Source organism: Equus przewalskii, chromosome 27, assembly GCF_037783145.1.
Source record: "Equus przewalskii isolate Varuska chromosome 27, EquPr2, whole genome shotgun sequence".
NCBI lineage: Eukaryota > Metazoa > Chordata > Mammalia > Perissodactyla > Equidae > Equus > Equus przewalskii.
In genome coordinates, this window is record NC_091857.1 from 41497827 (window position 1) to 41518977 (window position 21151).

The 21151-nt window shown below is 45.7% G+C and overlaps 1 protein-coding gene across 39 annotated transcripts in view; it reads left to right on the top strand.

Annotated features, from left to right (window-relative positions):
- Positions 1-15720, top strand: part of PCNT (pericentrin) — a 142253-nt gene extending 126533 nt beyond the window's left edge. For all 39 annotated transcript variants that reach the window (XM_070598017.1, XM_070598031.1, XM_070598034.1 and 36 more), the window contains 9 exons: positions 1365-1573; positions 2474-2576; positions 3749-3922; positions 8004-8123; positions 9554-9786; positions 11471-11547; positions 12616-12751; positions 14666-14793; positions 15275-15720. In XM_070598017.1, coding sequence (XP_070454118.1) covers positions 1365-1573; positions 2474-2576; positions 3749-3922; positions 8004-8123; positions 9554-9786; positions 11471-11547; positions 12616-12751; positions 14666-14793; positions 15275-15318 — 1224 coding nt within the window. In that variant the 3' untranslated portion in view covers positions 15319-15720. The remainder of the gene's footprint in view (positions 1-1364; positions 1574-2473; positions 2577-3748; positions 3923-8003; positions 8124-9553; positions 9787-11470; positions 11548-12615; positions 12752-14665; positions 14794-15274) is intronic.
- The last annotated feature ends 5431 nt before the right edge of the window (positions 15721-21151 follow it).

Consider the following 21151-nt stretch of genomic DNA (forward strand, 5'->3'; position numbering starts at 1 on the left):
GTGTGTGTGTGTTGGCCTTTTTTCCTTTGGGAAGAGGGGTCTGGTAGCCTTCATGTTCTTCTCAGAGGACTTCCCCAAACCATATAGAAAGTTTTCAGACAAACCCTTTTATTTAATTTTGGGGTTTTTTTGGTAAAAATGAGTGGTAACTTGATTGCTTAAAAACATAAAGACAAAGAAAATGTTTTCTAAGTTAAATTAATAACTATTCTTCATGATGCACCTTGATATGTGTTTTTAAGTGATGTAGCCCTTTTGGTGTTATTTTTACTGTAGACGGTTAATTTGTTCAGGATTCTACAATCATTTTCTAGTCATAGTGGCCGAGACCTCCCAAGGTAGTCATTTCAGGGCCAGTTTCATCTTTTCTAAACAAAATAAACTTGTCAGTCCCCTCGTGTCTTACTTTCTCCATCCGGAAAATAGATCAATAACAGTCCCTGTTTCCTCACAAAACTGAGCATTAACTGAGATGATGTCAGCAAGGGCAAGTCTGTAAACTGCATCCCTGAGAAGGTGCACAGCCAGAAAGCGTGTGGTCTGTGTTGTGCACAGGCCGCCTAGTTGGAGGCTCAGCTGGGTTCTTGGCTTCTGAGGTTCTTTCCCCAACATGGTGGAGCCTTGTCTGCGTGACTTCAGTCACGGGGACGACTCTTGCCTGTTCCGTCTTCATTTCCCCACTAGGAGGCCCCTCACCTGTGGAGGCTCTGCCATGCACTCTCCCCACCCCTGCTTCCCTTCTCACACTTATCACTTGTCGGCTGGTTTCTCCCAGGCACCACTGTTGTGAAGAGCATTTCACACGGGGGGAGGTTTCCGTTTGTCGAGGCCTTCCGTGACTCGGCTGCCCCAGCTTGACGGTGTGCGTGTGTTCAAGTGACTGTTCGTGTGTGGGAGCGTGTTCATGTGTGGGAGCGTGTTCCTGTGTGCTTATCTCCGTGCGTCAGCATGTGTGTGCAAGTTTTGTGTGAGTGCACGTGTGTTGGCACGCACGTATGGGTGTGTTGGGGGTGGGGAAGCAGAACTTGGCCTGCGAAGCTTCATCCTGTCTCAGCGTTGCAGGCTCCTCTCCTCTTCCCTCATGCCGACCCTGGGCCTGGTGAAAGCCTAATAGTTTCCAGAAATAAAGATAAAAACTTTACCACTGAAACTCTGGAGTGATCCATGTTACACCCGAAACCCCTGGTGTGGAGGGTGTTGGGTGACCTAGTTTGAGGGGTCTGGATGGAGGGCAGTGTGTAGAGCAGCCCCCGCCCCCAGGGACCTGGTGCTGGGGGGTATGCCCATGTGCACTGCTGGGCTATGGTCTTCTGCCTCTGGAACGTGTGCAAAAGTCTTCTCTGTGGTCTTGCCCTTGACAACAGCGAGAATTGGAGTTACAGCGCCAGCGCGATGGGCACAAGATCACGCAGCTTCAGCAGACGGTGAGAGAGCTGGAGGCAAAGGAGGCCGCACACCTCTGCCCGGAGTCCCAGCGTCTCCGAGAGCAACAGCAGGATCTGGAGAAGATTCGGCAGCAGCTGCTCTGTGCTGCTGGGCTTCTGACCACCTTCATCAACCAGACTGTAGACAGGTAAATTCCTTAGAACTGACTAGGACCGTGTGATCATGCACCTGCTGTAGCAAGAAAAATTCTGAAGTTTGAGCGTGTCTTTGATTTCAGGTCCATGTTTTAATGAAACTGACTCTCTCTCTTTTCCCATGTGTTTGGATGAATTAGCGGGCAGCTTTCTCCTGAAAGGTGTTGACAAAATTGTATTCTTTGCATTCTAATATGAGAAAAAAATCCAGGTTTGTTCTAGATCACTTCTCCCCATGTCCCTTTACAATTGTTCCCCACCCAGAGGGGCCGCTGGCGTGTGGCCAACGGTGTGCTGTGTCTGCCTTCCCCGAGGCCCTGGAACTGCCGCTTACGTGACCAGGATGTGTCCATGTGGTTGAGGAGCCAAGACCCATGGTGTTTTGTATGAACAGAAAAATTAGTGTTTGCCTTTTCAGCAAATACAGGCCTGCTGTTTGCACAGTAATTGGGTTTAATTCATGGAGCATCATGGCCTCTAAGCCAGCTTTATTTAGGACAGTATTTTAACAACCGACAGAGAATCCCAACAGAAAGCCGCTATAGGAGGCCTGAGTGCTGAGGGAGCCTTGGTGCTCACTGGTCAGTAGCTGGAGGTTTCTGGGCTTCACAGACCATCCACCCTGGGGCTGCGCTGCCTCACGCCTGCCACCATCAGTAGAGGGGCTCCCAGCCCCACCCTCTGGGGACAGAACACGGCTCAATGAAGTAATGCACAAGCCTGTTCACGGTGGCCCATGAACAGCCATTCTGGAACCCTGGGGGATGCCTCACTCTCCCTGGGGGCTGTCCAGACCCATCCTCTCATCTCTTCAGCATGGATTTTCTCTGTGTCTTTGGATAACTGTCAGATGGGATCTGTCTGAACCTTTTAAACATTCATTTATTTTACAGGACAATTAGCAATTGGACAACATCAAATGAGAAAGCAGTGACATCTTTATTGCATACGTTAGAGGAACTCAAGTCTGAGTTGAGCATGTCCAGCTCCTCCCAGGTGAGAGATGGCGTGGCCACTGCCCGGGTCCCCCAACCCTGCCCTGTCGTGGAGTTTCCTTTTATTGTGACTGCTTGTTCCTCCCTTCCTCAACTCCTTTTCTGTTTTAAAGTTTGCCATGTGGGTGAGTGAGCCGGTGGCTCCCATGTGACATGTGGATGGGTGACTCTCTGTGTCGCCCCTAGAAGTCTGCGTGACTTTGCTGGCTCCCCTCCTCCTGTGTGGGTGTCAGGGACTCATGTGCACTTTCTCTGTTGCTGCTGCCACAGGCCTGGTGTGCCCTCAGGTGGGTGCTGATCTGTGCTGCTCGGAGGGCAGACACCCCAGGGCTGCTCCAGCCCAGCCTCTTCCTCCTCACTCATGTTGAGAGCCTGAGCCAGAGATGAATTCCTGAGGCCTCCTGTGAAATTCTGAGCCCCTGGCAGCTGCATCTGAAGGTGTTTAGGAGTCTTGGTTGCTGATAAAAATTCCTGATAAATGTTCTGTGACAGTCATGAAATCATGAGGTTTACTGTGAAAACAGCATACGTGTTAGGCAGCAGGAGAGCTGACTGGCTTGCTCTCTTTGACCCCACTCTCAACTCTGACCCCACTCTTAACTCTGACCCCACTTCCCCTCTGACCATGCTCTCGACTCTGACCCTGCTCACCCTCTGACCCCACTCGCCCAGTGTAATCAGTTGGTGTGGTGTATCCTGCCTGCTTATCTGTTGGGCACCACAGCACTGCCTTCCTTGGTGGCCCGCGCCTGCCGTGGGCTGAATGTTACTCAGATGTGGGAATGACACCTCTGTTTTAAGCAGCTTATTCATTGGACCCTGTGTTCAGGGATGAACATATGATGCCCCTGGCCACCACGTCCATGCTGCCTGTTTGCATTGTTGTTAGACAGAGGGCTGGGCTCTGGTACAGGTTTACTTTGCTCATACAGCCCAGTTTTGTGCAAAGTCTATTTCATGGAGGATTGAAGAGAAATGTAGTTTGATGGCTTTTATTGTTTCCTCTCCCATAGATGGTCAGCTCTGCCCGGCCCCACAAGCTTCTCACTGAACCCCAAACACATGTAAAATCATAACCCCTGAAAGTAATGAACAATGAAAACCGCAAGCAATGTGCATGCCTTTTAACAGAAAAATTTCTTACACGTTTATTTTTGTTTTTTTCTTTTTAAGAAAAAAATGACAGCAGAGCTACAGATCCAGCTGGTAGAAGTCTTGCTGAAAGATAACGACTCCCTTACGAAAGCCCTCGGTGCAGCGACTCAGGAGAAGGCGGAGCTGTGCAGGGCTGTGTCCCACCTGGAAAAGACCCTGAAGCACCACCTGCTCAAGGGCTGTGCGCTGAGGGTAGGTGTCACGCTGCTCTGTCACGGCTCAGCGCCCGGCGACGGGCCTGGGGTGACGTGAGCCGGGCTGCCTTCACGGCGTGGGCACTGCTGTCCGTTCTTCCTGGTTAGCTGCTGTGAGCTCTGTCCTCCCTCAAGGCCACAATATCTTATTTAACATTTTAGCGAATTTTCTGCTCTGTTCACAGACACGAACACAGATACCCACACACAGGCTTTCACACGTGATCCTTGCTGTGAGATGGTGTTTGACAGATGTTCGTGGAAGGAAATTGTGATTAAGAATATAATGATCTGATGAAATTAGCATTTAATTTGACTTCTGTCTAATTTATAATTTTCTTGACTGTGTAGTTTGATAGACTCTTTTCCTAAAATGCCTGATTTTTTTTTATATTTAAATTGTTTTTTGTTTCTGATTTTCTTTGTTTTAAAATTAAAACTTTTTAAAAAATATTTTTTAATTTACATATGGTAGAATCTGCCTGTTGTTCGTGTGAAGTCATTTGAGTTTATACACGTTTAGAGTCTTGTGCTTGCCGTCACCACCACTGTTAACAGAGTATACAGCAATACATCCGCACCCTGTCCCCAGCATCCTGTCCCCAACACCCTGTTCCTGGCTGCTGCAGGCTCTGACTCAGCCCCTTCCCTGTCATGTGTCTTATCCCGAATGTCATGTCCTTGGGATCACACAGTGTGTAACCTTTTGAAGGGCTCTTCACTTTTTTGATAATGCATTTGAGTCCGTCCTGGTCATCGATGTGTCAATAGCTCATTCCTTTTTATTGCTGAGCAGCGTTCCATTTGCCTGCTGGAGGCTCTCTGGGATGTTTCCAGTTTTTGACTGTTATGAATAATGCTCCAATAAACATCTGTGTGCAGGGTTTTGTGTGGACATAAGTCTCACTTCTCTGTTGTAAATGCCCAGGAGCCGAACTGCTGGGCCCTGAGCTCCGTCTGTGCTCAGCGCTGCCAGAGTGTGTTCCAGGAGCTGTGCTGTTTTGCTTTCCCTCCAGCAAGATGTGAGAGTTGCGGTTAATCTGCATCTTCATATTTGGGGTCGTCAGTTCTTTTTATTTTAGCATTCTGATAGACATGAAGTGGTATCTGTATCTTCTTTGGTGAAGTGTTCGTTAGTGTTTTGCCCATTTTTAAATTGGATTGTTTTCTTATTCTTTTGAGAGTTCTTTATATATTCTGGATTCAACTCCTTTGTCACGTATGTGATTTGCAAATGTTTTCTCCCAGTATGTCCTGTCTACTTTTCTGTGTAGTATCCTTTGCAAAACGAAAGTTTTTAATTTTGATGAAGTCTGTGTATCAGTTTGTTGTTTTATGGAGCATGCCAAGAGTTTTATAGTTTTGCTTTTCACGTTTGGGTCTATGATCCATTTATAGTTAATTTTTATGGTCTGAGGGATAGGTTGAGGATTATTTTTATGCATGTTGATATCCAGTTATTCTGGCACACTTTGTTGAAAAGATTGTCCTTTCTCCTTGAATTGTCTTTGTACCTATGTCAAAAATCAACCAACAATATTTGTGTATATGTATCTGCATTTTCTATTCTGTTCCACTGTTTTATGTGTCTATGCTTTACCAGCTGCCTGATTGATGTAGTTTTATATCTTCAAATCTAGCAGTGGGAATGCCCCAGTTTTTTCATCTTTTTAAAATTGTTTGGTTCTGGTTGCTCTATCCTTTAGTGTAAATTTTAGAACCCTTGCTGGTTATTTTGATTGATCTACAGATTTAACATAATCTCAGTGTGGGAAGAATTGGGAAGATAAAATGGTGCAGCTGCTTTGGCAAACAGTCTGGCACTTCCTCAGAAGGTTAAACACGGAGCTGCTGTCTTACCCAGCAGTTCCTCTGTTAGGTATTTACACAGAGAAATGAAAATGTGTGTCCAGATCAAAACTGGCACACAGATTTTCCTGTCACTATTATCACTCATAACCCAAAAGTGGAAATAACCCAGATGTCCATAAATAGATGATTATTCAGCAATGAAAAGGATTGAAGGACTGATACGTGCTACAGTGTGGATCAGCCTCAAACATGTTATTAGTGAAAGAAGCCAGTCACAAAAGACCGTATGTTGTGTGATTCCCTTTATATGAGTTGGGATGTGTTCTTTCCTCTTGTTTTCTGGAAGAGATTGTGTAGATCTGGTATTTATATTTTTTTCCTTAAATACTTGTTAAAATGCATCAGTGAAACCATCTAGTCCTAGTGTTTTCTTTCTTGGAAGGTTTTCAATGATGGGTTCGATGTTTCTGCTGTTGGTGGGTGAGTATCCTGTAGAAGTTGGTTAGATCCAGTTGGCTGATGGTGTTATTAGTTCTGCAGTAACCTCACTCAGCCTCTTCCTGCTTGTGCTTTCAGTTTCTGAGAGAGGAGTATGTATTGTCTCTGAAGGGAATCGTGGATTTGTCTGTTCTTCTTTCAGCTGTGCCTTGTCTGTTTGAACTCTGTTAGTATGTAAGGCAAAGGGACAAGCAGACTTATATTCTTGACTTATATTCTTTGATGTGAGAAGGTTTCAAGGCTCCACCTTTTTGTCCTGACAAGAGCTGCCATTAGTGTCAATTCACAGCCCTGTGTGCTGCTCTGGAACTTGCTTAGAAAGTGTGTTGAGGTTCCCTGTTCAGGGAGTCCCATTGGGCTGTGTGCACGAAAGCGCAGTCACCAGTAGAACGCCTTTATTCTTTATATGAAAGTTAACAAGGAACTATTTTTAATCAGTAAATCAAAGGTAGGCTGAGAGTGAACTGGTGGAATATTTCCTCTCTCATGTCCAAGATGACTTCTATTCCTAGAGCTTTTCTTTCCAGAAATGACCCAGCTGTGTTTTAGAACCAGGGAAGCATTGGTCCTTTCCTTCTGCCTCATCCAGGAGGTCACGGGAGAGCCGTTACACACACACAGACACACAGACACAGATGCATACACACACACACACACACACACACACCCTGGATCACAGGCTCCTTCTTCCTCTCAGTGGTGCCCTGGGCTTGTGGGTTGGCATGACCAGGATGCCTTTGATTTCTCTTCCTAACTGCTGGACTGAGGGCACTGACCATGTGGCCCCAGCGAGTGCTTTGAACCCCCTTTGGTTTCAGGGACAGGCAGGTCCTAGTCATCTGTTGTGAGTGGCACCTTTGCTCCCCTCACTGTGGGACCCTTCTCCTTCTATTAATGTATTCCCCACTGGAACTCTGGGGTCCTCTGCACACTGTAGGGTCCTGACCATGCTGCATGTGTTCAAACTTGTTGCCTGGTCATGATGGCCTCTCTGCACGGTGCCCGTCCCTTGGCGTGAGTGGCTCCTGTGTGGAGCCCTCGCTGAAGTTTCTAGGAGAGTAATTTCATGGTGCTAGAGCAGAGCCAGGAGTTAGCATTTCTAGGTCTAGGGAATATGAGGATGTTTAATGAGAGTAAAGCTTTCAATTCAGGGTTATTTCACAAATACTTGTTTTTTTGTTTTTAATAAAAATGTACCCTTTGGGCAATCCTACTTGAGTAAATGGCATTTAATAATCGCTGCGAAAGTGTTAATTATCTGCTTCATGATATCACGTAAGAATTTGGGCACCACAGAAGAGATGCTGAAGGTGGACGTAGGCATGGTCGTGTCCTGGCATTCGGGAGACATGGACCCAGCCTCCTGAGAGCCCCCAGCGCTACCTACCACCCATGGGGCCCCATAATGGAAAGGTCCTGGGGAACAGCCATGGAAGAAACAGGGTGTTTGAATGTGACCTTCTCCTTGGCATTGGGGTTGGGAGCAGTCATCTCCAGCCTCCTCTACTCTTAGCCACTCTTCCTAAGATGTTCTGATGTAAGAACAACTGTAGATTGGTGGTCATCAGAGGACAGGGGAGTGGGGGAGGGCGAAAGGGGCAAAGGGCATATGAGTACGAGGACAGATGGCATCCAGACTCCTCTTGGTGAGGAGCGTGAAGCAGTCTCTACAGAAGGAGAAATACAATGATGCACTCCTGAAGTGATACAATGAAAAATGAGTAAATAAAAGATCACTCTGTAGCTGGCGCTGTCTGTGTTTGTTTCAGAAGTCAGACAGGTCTGCCTGGAAGCAGGACAGAACGGTCCTGCAGAGCTCACCGCGACAGCCAGACCCAGGACTGCCCACGCCGGCTGCAAGTGATGAAGCAAAAGTCTGCAACATCAAAGTAAGGCTAAGCTGAGGCCTGTGTCAGGTGTATAGAGCGTGGTATAGTTGGTGCTTGTTATTTAAGACTTTATATTTTTAGAGCAGTTTTAGGTTCATAGCAAAATTAAAGGAAAGGTATAGACATTTCCCATTTACCCCCTGCCCCACACATGTGCAGCCTCCCCCACTGTCAACATCTTCCCTGAGTGGTACACCTGTTACAGTCCATAAACCTGCATTGGCACGTCATTGTCACCCAGAGTCCACAGTTTCCGTTAGGTTCGCTCTGCGTGTTGTGTGTTCTGTGGTTTTGGACAAACGTATAATGACGTGTCCACCTTTCTACCATCATACAGAGTAATTTGTCCTAAATATCCACTGTGCTTCTCCTGTTCATCCCTCCCCCATGCTGTCTAACTGGCGCTTTTTAAAATCCTGGGTTTGCTCATTGTAGCAGGCAACAGCATTGTCAGGACCTAGAGGTTCTCCTCTGCCTGGACATAGTTGCCAACACATGTGTCAAATGTGTGCCTGTTAGCAGAAGACATGCTGGTTCTAGCAGTCAGGTCATTTCAGATAAGGGAAGTTAAAGAGAATAACCTTTCCTTTGAAACTTGGTCTAGTTGTGTACAAATATGTTTCTGTGCTCCTGAGTGAAACGTGTGATGCTTTGAGTCATCAGATAATCGTCTGCAGCCTGAAGAAAATCCTAGACCAGCAATTCACTAGTCATCTTTTTTTGTTTGTTTTTTTTTTTTTGAGGAAGATTAGCCCTGAGCTAACATCTGCCGCCAATCCTCCTCTTTTTGCTGAGGAAGACTGGCCCTGAGCTAACATCCATGCCCATCTTCCTCTACTTTATATGTGGGACACCTACCACAGCATGGCTTGCCAAGCGGTGCCATGTCTGCATCCGGGATCCAAACCAGCGAACCCTGGGTCGCCGAAGCGGAATGTGCGAACTTAACCGCTGCGCCGCCGGGCCAGCCCCAAGTTGTCATTTTTGATAATGACATACAAGCTGTGGGCCCTCTCTTAAGGGGAAATTGCCTATTAGGACATGGGGACCAACCTCTGGGTACAGTTCAGGGGGTTTCCACAGCCTGCCCCTCACCCCAGTGATGTCCATGGAACCTGTGATGAGCCCCCAATCCCGCTCCCAGTTGGACCTTACTTAGTGTCAAATTCATGGTGCCCTCACAGGGGCCCATTCGATGCTGTGGAAAGGACATCTGTGGTCTCCATTTTGTCTGATAAACAAGGTCGAACTCTGAACAGCAAGGTTGTCTCTGGTTACAGATATCATGCAGGGCTGACTTCGTGGTAATTTGCTGAGGAAAAAAATAGTCCGATTGTTTGTAAAGCACATCAGCACTCACGTGCTATAATAGGTTTGTCAGCAGGATGTCTTGGCTCCATGATTAAGTTTTACCTTTTTTTTTCTTTTAGATGGAAAAATTGTACTTGCATTATTTGAGAGCAGAAAGCTTTAGAAAAGCTCTGATTTATCAAAAGAAGTATCTTTTACTGTTGATTGGTGGATTCCAGGACTCTGAACAAGAAACACTCTCCATGATTGCTCATTTGGGAGTATTTCCTTCCAAAGCAGATAAGAAAGTTACCACATCTCGTCCTTTCACAAAGTTTCGAACTGCAGTCAGGGTGGTGATTGCAATATTCAGGTAACATTAAGACATGTACTGCCACCGTCTTCGTGAATGGGAGACATGTGGTGGTGGTTTTAGTCTTTGAATCTCTGCAGTTGTCTTCTGTTTTAAGATGAATGACATTGAGGCCTTAAAGAAGATAGAGATGAGGCTTGACTTTAAGAAAGCATGTGTAAAATTGTCTTCTAGAAGGAAAAGATTTAAGGATGCCTTTTTATCAGAAAAGAACACTGTGCCCTTAATGGGTCTAAGGGGTCCCTCGCCAGGACAGGCGCATCTGACCAAGTTTAAAACTGCATTTCACGCCTTCAAATTTCAGTTTCTTGTATTTTAGTCAAATTTGTGTGACATAAAAGGGGGTAGGTGCATAGGAATACGTGATCCACCTGGTGGTGGCCTTTTATGGCGCAAGGGTGTTCCAGTCTTCACCCGTGGACCTGGCCGTGAACCCCCACTCTTGGGGGAGGGGAGGAGGAGCCTGCTGCAGGGTGCAGGGCCCTCTGTCTCCAATCTCCATGCCGACCTGCCCCAAGCGCCTGCCTGCCCAGCCCTGCCCATCTGCCCCATCCACAGGCGTCACTCACTCTCCTCAACCGTTATTTGCATAGAGCGTCAGTTTTGGAACAAAGGTGTGACTTCCTGGTGTGATTGGGAATTTTGACCATTTCAAAATTAACACATAAAAATCCGTTCTATTGTATAATTGTAAAATTCACTGAATTTCTAAAAGTGTTTTCCCACTAAGACTTGTGCAGCTCTGTCTGCTTCGTGATGCCCATAGAGGTGCCTTCTCCAGGCCATGCTTACCTTTGTCTGTGGGAACGGGCACAGAGGGGCAGACTGTGCTGCAGAGAGCGGGTGGGAGTCCTAGTCCTTTCAAAGACCCAGCACTGTTCCCATCCAGTGCAGCCAACTGGGCAGAAGCCCCGGTTTCAGGGGGAGGCCTTGTCAGCCTCAGGGCACTTATTAGTCCCCTTACCCCTGAGTTCTCCCTAACACACACCATCCACCCACATGTCTGTCTGTATATTGATCTGTCCATCCTATATTTTTGGAGAGAATGCCCAGATGAGGACAGGTGAACAGACCATACCCTGCCTCCCATCTTCCTGTCAAGGGGGAAGGTCATTTGACTGCAGCCGTAATTTTAGCATGAAGCAGAAAATGCTTTCCAGGAGGACCCTGGGGCTCACAGAGGCCGGGGGGCTGCCCGGGAGGCCTCCTCTGGAGGGGGCTCATCTGGAGAATCTGTGATGTCTGCCAAGCCATGGAGGAGGGAAGTTGCAGACGTGATGGACTTGAGGGGCCATCCTAGGAGAGGGGTCTAGGATCCCCCACACGGCTGCCTCTCCCGTCACCTGATGTGGCACTCCTCACCTTGACATCCCCGCCCACCATCTGAGTGAAAACGCACGAGGGCAAGGGACTCTGTTTTGCTCCCCGCTGACTGGGTGTTGCGGACTCATTTTGAACTGGAGTCTGACAGATGCCAGTCAGTGGGGGTCAGGCGGGGTCAGGGCAGGAAGGTTCTGGGCTGCAGATGTCAGGTCATCAGATCGCTGCCCTGTGTGGGTTGGCCATGAAGAAACAGAGTCCACCCACGTTCTGATTCCAGTTGTTGGTCACGTTGGACTTTCATTGCTCTTTTCACTCCTGTTTTGCTCTAGTTTTCAATGTTTTGTCTCTTTTTTTTTCATAGATTACGTTTTTTGGTTAAGAAATGGCAAGAAGTAGATCGGAAAGGAGCTCTGGTGCGAGGCAGAGCACCCCGGCCAGGTGGGACTATGGCGGTTCCCTTAACTAACTGCGTTCATCAACTCCACCTGCACGCGCAGCCTCTCACTGACATGCTGGCCATTTCTCAGTGCCCGTGGGGCCGTACTGAAGCTCAGTGAGAAATGAGTAACTTCAGTCTGGGCAGTTGTCAAAGAGGCAAAATGGTTTTTGAAGGAAAATGGTGTTTATGTTGGAAACAAGCACAAATAAAACCACAGTTTGTACAGTTAATGAATCAGTGTGGTACGGAGGAGCAAATGGTGATTGAAAAATACAGAAATGCTTAAGTATATTGACTAATAGCTTATTTTTAATACAAAGTCTTTTTTATTCTCCAAAATCAAGTGAAGTTCTGCTTCATGCTGCTGCACCTCTCCTTTGAGAGCGTCATTGCTTGCTTTTGGCTCAGTCACATCTTGTCTCTGCAGCTCTCTGCCCCCACGCAGAACAAGAGCAGGCCTCTGCAGAGGTCACTGCCTCCCACCCAGCATATAGGGACATAGCCCCTGGTCCTGTGGGGCCCTGGCACCCAGAGGGGAGGCTGCAAGCGGGCACTGCCCCCAGAGCTCTGCCGACCATGGCAACTGGGGTTGTCTGGCAGTGCTGATCAGCTTTGATTTCCACACATTGTTACTTCTTGAAATCAGATTGCTTTGTCAGCCTTCAGGCCTTCAGGAAAGTTTGCCTCCCACCTAGGTGCATCTCGTGGTCTCCAGGGTTTCTGCCCCTCCCTCTCCTGAGCCCACACCTCAGAGCTGGGTGGAGGAGACCCCAGCCCAGGTTCCCCTGGCACTCTCCTACCTCTGTCAGGGCCCTGTGCACTCCTCCAGGGCGCTGCCCATACAGAGGCCAGGACTCAGGGTCAGCTTTGTAGGAGTAAAGTACAGGTGATCAAAACTTAGGTTTTTTCTAGAGCTTTTTAAAATACAACTTTTGTAACTTGAGTACTTTAAAAATGTTTTGAAGTCGCCATGCAGACTCTTAAAAGCTTATAAATTTAAAATTTTGGTAGATGGGCCTTCCTGCTAAAATGTGTTCATCTCTTTTCCTGATCCCTCTGTTGTGCAGTGATTCTGGGGGAAGGATTCCTGGGGCCACAGCAACAGCAGTCTCCACCTGAAACCAGTGAATCCCCAACCCGGGATGTGTCTTCCAGCCACACCAGGGACCCTGTGCCAAAAGCCTCACCTCGCAGGAGGGAAAGGTGAGTTGTGGGGCCTCTAGCCACTTTCCATGTCAGAGTTAGATGGGACCTGGTCTGTAGCCATCAGTAGGAGCTCAGTCTGTAGAGACAAGCTGCCATGTGTGGAGGTGTCCTTGGGCCGATCTGTGTGGGTGCCCAGACCTCCCTCTAACGAAAGGGGGCCCCCAGGCACAAGTAACCCCCCCACGCAAGACCTTAGTTGGCTTTACTTAATGTCTTTTCTGTGGGATTTGGGGTTTTTTACACATATAATGTGCCTTTATACTTAACGACTCCATTGGCATTGAGATGTTACAGCAACAATGTTAAACATCTATAAGTTATTTGGGGGAAAAACCTTTTCAATTAAAAAAATAGTTAAGAAGAGTTGTGGCTAGATTGTAGAACATAATTTTGTTTAAAAACTAAAGTGAAAGATTTCCACAGTGACTATGTGTAATTGTTATGATTTGAGGCCCACATAGGGATTTGATGTAATATGTTGTGGCCTGTCAAGAGACGTGTCGTGAATCTTAATTATCTTCATCACAAATTACACCCCATTTTCCTGACCATGAGATTTCTCATCCAAGTGTTACTTATGAAAGATGTGATTTCCATTTCTATCTCTCTAGGTTGAACCGTGTAAATAATCCTATTTAAATGCTGAAATGAGGTATTCTAGATTACGAGTCATTTATTTAATTCTTTCAGTTATGACTTTTCCAGTATTTGGAATGTATCTTTAAAGTGTATAGAAAAGTTCAGTTTATGACTTGCACATTCTCGCATTAAGAACCATGTAGGTGTGTCATCTCTTTTCCCTCTGTGTGTGCTTTCCTAGTATTCTAAAATGAGCAGGCTCTACTTTCCTGAGTGCAAGGCACATCATCCATGTCTGCCATCAGGCTAGCAAGGCATGAAATGCTAGCATTTACTCTTTCACTCCGTGGCCTCTGGTAGATGATAACGTCTCCATACAAGCTGTGTTTTGTGAGTGTAACCATCTCTGGTGTCACTATCCTGACGGAGAAACAATATGCACAAGTGTCAGTGGCACCATGTGTCACGTGCCAGCACAGGCACAAATGAGTCTCACCTCTGGGCAGCTGAATGTTTCAGCTCACTGTGCATCTAGCTTTTGATCACCTCTGCTAATCATGTCCCACTAGCATATGTGATTCCTCAAAGAAATGTCTTTTGAAAGTTTTGGCTTTGGCCCAGCCCCAGAGCAAGGCAGGGAATGTACCAGTGTGAGTCCGTGTGGGCCTCGAAGACCGGTTCTGTTCGGGGAGGGCAGAGATTCTCTGTCTGGGGGCTGTGGCACCCCCCCCAGTGCCCGGGTTGGTAACATTTATTGAAAGAGTGTTGAAGTGTGGCCGAGCCCTCTTTTAGGTAGATGGCATGAGGATGACACATTCCCTACCCTGAAAAGAAAGTGAAGAATAACACAGGTGGTGCACCCGACACCTGGCGGGAGACCAGGAGGAAGGGCAGCTGACAGTGGAACAGGACAGTGGCGAGTTTAACCCCAAGTGAAGGGGATATTTAGGGCAATTGGGGAAGGACAGCTCCCTCAGGGCCCAGAGTATAGGTCTGAAGGACGCTGGTGCATAATCCAGTTGAGGGAATAGATTCATACACGAAGATTTAGTGAATAAAATAATATACAATTATTCTTACTCGTTTTAACTATGAGACGGTGTATAGAGGTTTGGTTTTTAAAGCACTATGCAGCACTCTTTTAAAGCCTTACTTTTTTCTTTTGTGGTAAAGAAAGGATAGGAAGGAAACAACCATCTGATTTACCCATTTCCACAGCTTGTCTCGTCAGCAGGACCCAGCACCACTTCCTGTCTGGTGCTCACTGTGTTCACTCTGTTGAGTTCAACTCTTTTTTGTTTATTTCTTGGTCTGGTGGTTTGTTTGTTGAAGATCCAACCCATCCCCAAATTCAAGATCAGAAAGATCCCTGACTGCTTCTGAAGATCCAGAACATTCCTTGACGGAATATATTCACCATTTAGAAATGATTCAGCAAAGACTAGCGGGGGTACAACCAGGTAATAAACGTCCTTCTCTAACTGCTTTTCAAAATAGTATAACCATACCCTAGGAATGTAAAATAATACAGAAAAAACTGCTAGAATTCAGCCTAGTAGTTGTTGTTAGTTTTGGTCTTAATAATCAACTGTCATTAATAGCATTAGAAGAAAGATTGTAAGTACGAGGACATCTCAGAAATGTGTGAACAGTGTACTTAGCAGTGGGTGTCAGGATTGGTTTGACTGAATGACTAGCTGGGCCTTTTGGTCCTTTCTCTTACACTCATAGGAAACATAAAGATTATGTTGCAGCCAGGATATAATTTATCCAGTGTTTCTTAACCATCATAATTTAAACCACTATATGTTTTAATTGTAATTCTTATTTTTACCAAAAATAAGATTAATTCAGTGGTGGTATTTTAAAATTGTGAAATTATTCTTAAAAGACGTGTGAAGCCTTCTAACAAATTGCTACATCATTTTTACTTATATTTAGATTCCACTTCAAAGAAATCCTGCCGCCAGAAGATTAAACAATGAATAAAATCCTTGTGGCTCTTACCTGTGACAGTTCTATTTAAGGAAAAGATTTGTTTTTCCTTTTTTTAAGAAAAGCTTGTGATGTGGCATGGTGTACTGAGCCCTCATGTGCCTCAGATGCCAATCCCTGAGTGCCATTAATTGCATTGCTGCGAAGCCAAATGGAGTGTTTTCTATGTGACTTTAGTACATTTTAGCTCCTCACCTTCATGAAGTGACGTGTGTGCTCAAGAGTGTCAGACATCTGCCCAGTTCTGTGCGTGTTGGCAGAGCCACCTGCCTGCCTCCAGGATGGGTAAGCAGAGAATGGCTGCTTGTGGCTTATTTTCTTCAAGTGTACAGATGGAAACTCGGTTTCAAAACAAAAAGAATGAAATTAAAGCACTGTTTTATTTGTGAACAGCCCTTGTGTTGTTTTTGGTGTTTTGTTTGTTTTTTAGGAGGATTAGCCCTGAGCTAACATTCACCACCAGTCCTCCTCTTTTTGGTGAGGAAGATTGGCCCTGAGCTAACAGCCATGCCCATCTTCCTATGTTCTGTATGTGGGATGCCTGCCACAGCATGGCTTGATGAGAGGTGCATATGTCTGTGCCTGGGATCCGGGCCACTGCACCACTGAGCTAGCCTACCCCTTGTCTTGTTTTTTAATTTTACTGAGTTTCCTTTTATCACTGGCAAAAAGATAAAATAGAATTTATGTTAAACTCCTGTAAGTCAGAGCTTTTCAGTGGAACTCAAAGTACGCTTCACGTGGTAGAGACAGCCAGCCACTTGCCTTTGCTTACCCTCATGTGGCTGCGTAATTTTATTTTTGTAAGATGCTTCCACCACGTATCTGTTTCTCACAATTATGACCTTTTCATGTTTTACACATGTTTATATCTAGCCAAGGGTCCTTTACCCAAAAACCTATCATACGGGTATATTTATGAGTATCTCATTGTGTTTTTAGGACTTTTGAACATGACATTTATTCTGTTGGTTTAGGTTTTAATTTAAAACAACTTTTTCTAAATCACTGCTTATTTCGGTGATGGATTTTCCTTTCAACCTGCAACCCTGGTACTGTCTGCATTTTCTGCGTATTAGCCAACACTATGTTAAGGTCAACGTTTTACAACCATCTCAACTTTTCCACTGAGTTCTGCACCCTTCTGCTTGATGCTGCTGAGGCTGAGATCTTAGTACAGCCTTAGTAGCAGGAACACAAGAAATGTCTCTTTGGTTTCAGCATCCAGAAAAATAATGATTGAAGTTGATTATCAACTAGTGAATAAATAAATATCCTTGTGCACTAGTGTTAAGTTGACAAGGGAGGGAGGGCTCATTTAAAGCCAGCAGTGGAAGTGAGCATCACACAACTCATTACCATGGGAGTTGATAATTAAAGAGAAAGGGGCATTCACCCTGCTTTGCTTGTTGATGGGGGAACATTCTTTACAGAAAAGTGCCAGCTAGTTAATACAGAGGGAATGGACACAATTAGAGAACCACCATTCTGCAACCCCCAGCGAAATAATCAGTTCAGGTTAGGTTCATCAACAGGTCCTAAAACTAAGATGAAATTCCACTTTTACAGTGCCAAGATTGATAGTCTCCACTTTACTCACAGCTCCCCACAGGTGGCCTGGCACAATGTCATGTGAAGTATGCAGCATCTCCCATGGCATGCTCCCAGCTTATAGATGGAGGAACAAATTACATGAAACCATGAGGAAAAAGACAAATGTGGGATATTTTATAAGTGATTGGCCTAGTTTCATCAAATAGATAATCTTAATGGGAAAACAAAAGTGTAGGGCTTGTTTTAGATTGAAGGGATCTAAGGGTATATAACCAAATGCAATGTGTAAAACTTGATTAGTTCCTAAATTGGGGGGAAAACAGCTATAAAGACATTTTTGGGGGTAAGTGGGTAAATCTGAATCTGTCCTGGATAGTAATTTTTAGGGGAATTATTGTTAAATTTTCTTAGATGCAATAATGGTTATGTAAGAGAGTATTCCTTTTCTTAGGAGTTATATGTTGAATTATTTAAGAATAGGAGCCATAACATATGCAACTTACTTTGAAATGGTTCTGTTAGGAAAAAAACATACACACATGTATATGGATAAAGTAAACATGGCAAAATCTTTTTAAAATATTGAATCTCGTTAGTAAGTATATTGTTTATGGTTTAAAATTTTTCGTAATAAAACATGAAAAAATACATCAGGACCAACTGAAGTCTGGCCCAGGATGCCTTAACCTAACACAGTATACTCTATCAGAGCCCAGGCGGGAAAACAGAAACCACCCTTGTTTTCAAACAAAGGGAATTAGTACAAGGATTTGATTACTCTGATGATGGAGGAGCTGAGACATGAGGCGGCATGGTGAGGCAACCCAGAGACAGCCATGCTGGAAGCTACTGTTGCCCTGGGGCTGGAGGGTCAATGGAATTACTACTGGGACACAGAGACAGAGCCCCTCTGGTAGGAGCCAACCCCACAGAGGAGATGCATCAGCTGCCAGAGTTGCTGCCTGCAACGAGTGAAAGGGAGAGAAATGTCCGTCTTTGCCCTCCTGCCCTCCTGTTCACCAGAACTAGACGAGGGAGCCTGGGATGGTCCCTGTGCAGTGCAGACAGGCCAGAGTTGGTCTGGAAGCACACCAGCTGATGACCAGCACAGTCCACTCCTTTGGCTGCCAAGCATTTGTTTTCACCCTTCCACCCACATTTAATGACCGAAATGTAATCTAACGCCCCTGCCCAATGTGAGGCAAATTTCTTCATATGGAAGAAGATGCTCTAATTTTCTCTCCAAGGCCCACGAGGTGTCATAGCTCAATAGTGCAGACCCTCCAGGTAATGTACAGACTTCTCCTTCAGTACTGGGTCAGCCCCTTTACTAATGTGCACAGGTAATGCACCCAAGCAGGTCATACAAAATGGGAAGGTGAATGCGTTAAAGTGAAAAATGCACCGCCCCAGTCTCTATAATTAGTCACAAGGAGCTATTTGATATTTATCACCTCCTCCTCCCATCGCCTAGTCCTTGTTTTCTGGCCCTCAGCCTGTACCTTGGCTGGTTGGGTGACCTAACTTCCCTTCCTGAAAGATTTGAGACCATAATAGTCTTTTTAGAGGACTTCCTTTTTTCTTCTTTTACAATCGAACCTGAAAGCAGTAAATACCAAGAGGTACCCAGTGAAGACATTACAGAGAGATTCTCCTGTCCTCATTGCCAGCCACCCAGTTTCCCCTTGGTAATTGGGGTCCATTGCACCGGCTAATACAGTAACCCCTGTCCCAATTCAACTGCTCGTTCAAAGGGACCATTGTCATATCTGGTGGAAGCAGTCCTCCCTTGGGACAGCAGAACCCAGAGTCGTAGCAAAAGTTCCTTCAGGAGTTATTTGGCATAACAGTAAGAGGGGCCATTTCTATCTTCCCCCCTTGGGTTCCCAGGCTGCTGTATTCTGGCTGGGAAGAAATGGCACCATAAGTGATTCTTCAGTAGGTACCTAGGTCTTTCCACCACCCATTGGGTGAGCTACTTCTGGGTGATGGGAGTTTATGGTAACATTAGGGAATTACATGGTCTTAAGCCTAGTGCCGTGCTTGCTGTGAGAAGAGTTTTCTGGTCAGAACCAGTGATGGTAAGTAGTTTGAGAAGTCCACAAATGAGTTTTGGGGAAGAAAAGCAAATTCATATCCAGAATAGGAGTGGACAGAGGCATAGGGACAACTCAGCAGGAGAAATTTAATGGGAACTGAGCCACCTGTTAATGCAATTTACTTTTGCCAACTTGATCTGCTTGAGTCATCTTCTGTCGTTTTTCAACACCAGTTCCCCAACACTGAGTGTCCTACAATTCGATTCAATTCTGACACTACCTGGAGTCAGCACAGACCCCATAGGTTAAGGACTCAGTCCGACAAGACTGCCCCTACTTCAGACAGCAGCTGTAAGTGGGGTCCCCAGGCTACCCACACTTCTGCTTGGCTAACTACAAGTTGGGGGTTTTTCACAACCCCTCCCTCAGGTTTGGTAATTTTCTAGAATGACTCAGAATTCAAGAAAGTGCTATGCTTATGATTACCAGCTTATTATAAAGAAGATTACTCAAAAATGGGCAAATGGAAGAGATGCATAGGACAGATAAGGGGGCAGGGGTGCAGAGCTTCTGTGCCCGCTCTTAGCACATCAGTGTGTTCACCAACCTGGACGATCCCCCCAAACCTTGTTCAGGAGTTTTTATCGAGGCTGCATGATGTAGTCATGATTATTTGCCATGTGATTGAACTCAATCTCCAGCCCCTCCCCTGTGGCAACCAGCCTCCATTCTGAAGCTAACTAGGAGCTGCACCATGAGTCACCTCATTAGCAAAAACTCAAGTATGGTCAAAAGGGGCTCATTACAGCAGAAGGACAGTCCTGTCACTCGGGAAATTCCAAGAGTTTTAGCCAGGAACCAAGGGCAAAGACCAAATATATGTATTTTTTATTACACTTCACATAAATAGCAGTTCCATGTGATAATGGGTTACTACTACACTCACGTATCTTGATGGCTTGGTGATCAGACAGCACCCAGTACACGATTGGCAGTTTGAATGGCATATTGCTTGGTATCCCATGGACGAGTTGGATCTCTGCCAAGACCCAGGAGTAAGTCAAATGTTTCTCAAATGGAGAATGAGTTAGCAGAAGGCAAAACTTTGCTCTGCTGTAATGAGGCTTTATAGTGGTCTGCATCCTTAGTTGTAAAGGCACTTTAAGCATCATTGAAACTTGTGGGTCATCAGGCCTGAGTAACAGGACAGCTTGTATGAAAGCTGTAGGGGGCTTTTTTTGGTGAGGAGGATTGTCCCTGAGCTGACGTCTATGCCAGTCTTCCTCTATTTTGTATGTGGGATGCTGCCATAGCATGGCTTGATGAGCAATGTGTAGGTCTGCGCTTGGGATCTGAACCTGTAAACCCTGGGCCGCTAAAGTGGAGTGCAGGAACCCAACCACTACACCACCAGGCCGGCCCCAAAGCTGTAGGTTTTTATTGTCCAGATCTCTCTTGAAACCAAAAAGCCTATTGCTCCTCAGTAAGTAGACTGGAGCAGCACACCCAAATATGGTTGTATCCAAAATCCAAACAAGGCAAGCCTTGTGCCTTTCTTAGTTGTAGGCAGTGCAAGGTGTAGCCACTGTCTTTCACTTTAGAAGGGATACTATAATATCCCATAGACTACTTGACCCTCTAGAAGCTTTGCCAAAGTGGCAGGCCCCTGATTTTTCATTGAATTTCTCTCTCACCATCCAGCACATAGCTTACTAAGGCATCTAGGGTACTTACTACTTCCTGTTCACTAGGACCAATTAATATGTCTTTAATATGATGGATCAAAATGTGTTATGATGTCTAGACAATCAAAGACCCTAAGATAAGATAGTGAAGGTGTACTGCTGTCTCTGCCAGCTGAAATTGAACTGATTTTGTTTTTTAAAGATTGGCACCTGAGCTAACATCTGTTGCCAATCTTTTCTTTTCTTCTTCTCCCCAAGGCCCCCCAGTAACTAGTTGTATATTCTAGTTGTAGGTCCTTTTGGTTGTGCTATGTGGGATACCACCTCAGCATGGCTTAACAAGCGGTGTCATGTCCGTGCCCAGGATCCAAACCAGTGAAACCCTGGGCCACTGAAGCGGAGCGTGTGAACTTAACCATTTGGCCACAGGGCCGACCCCTGATCATCTTTTCTAATAGGTATTAAGGAAAAAGTGATAAGGGAACCTGGATATAAACTTTTTATGATTGTACCTGGGAAAGATGCCATTGCTTCTGGACCCATAT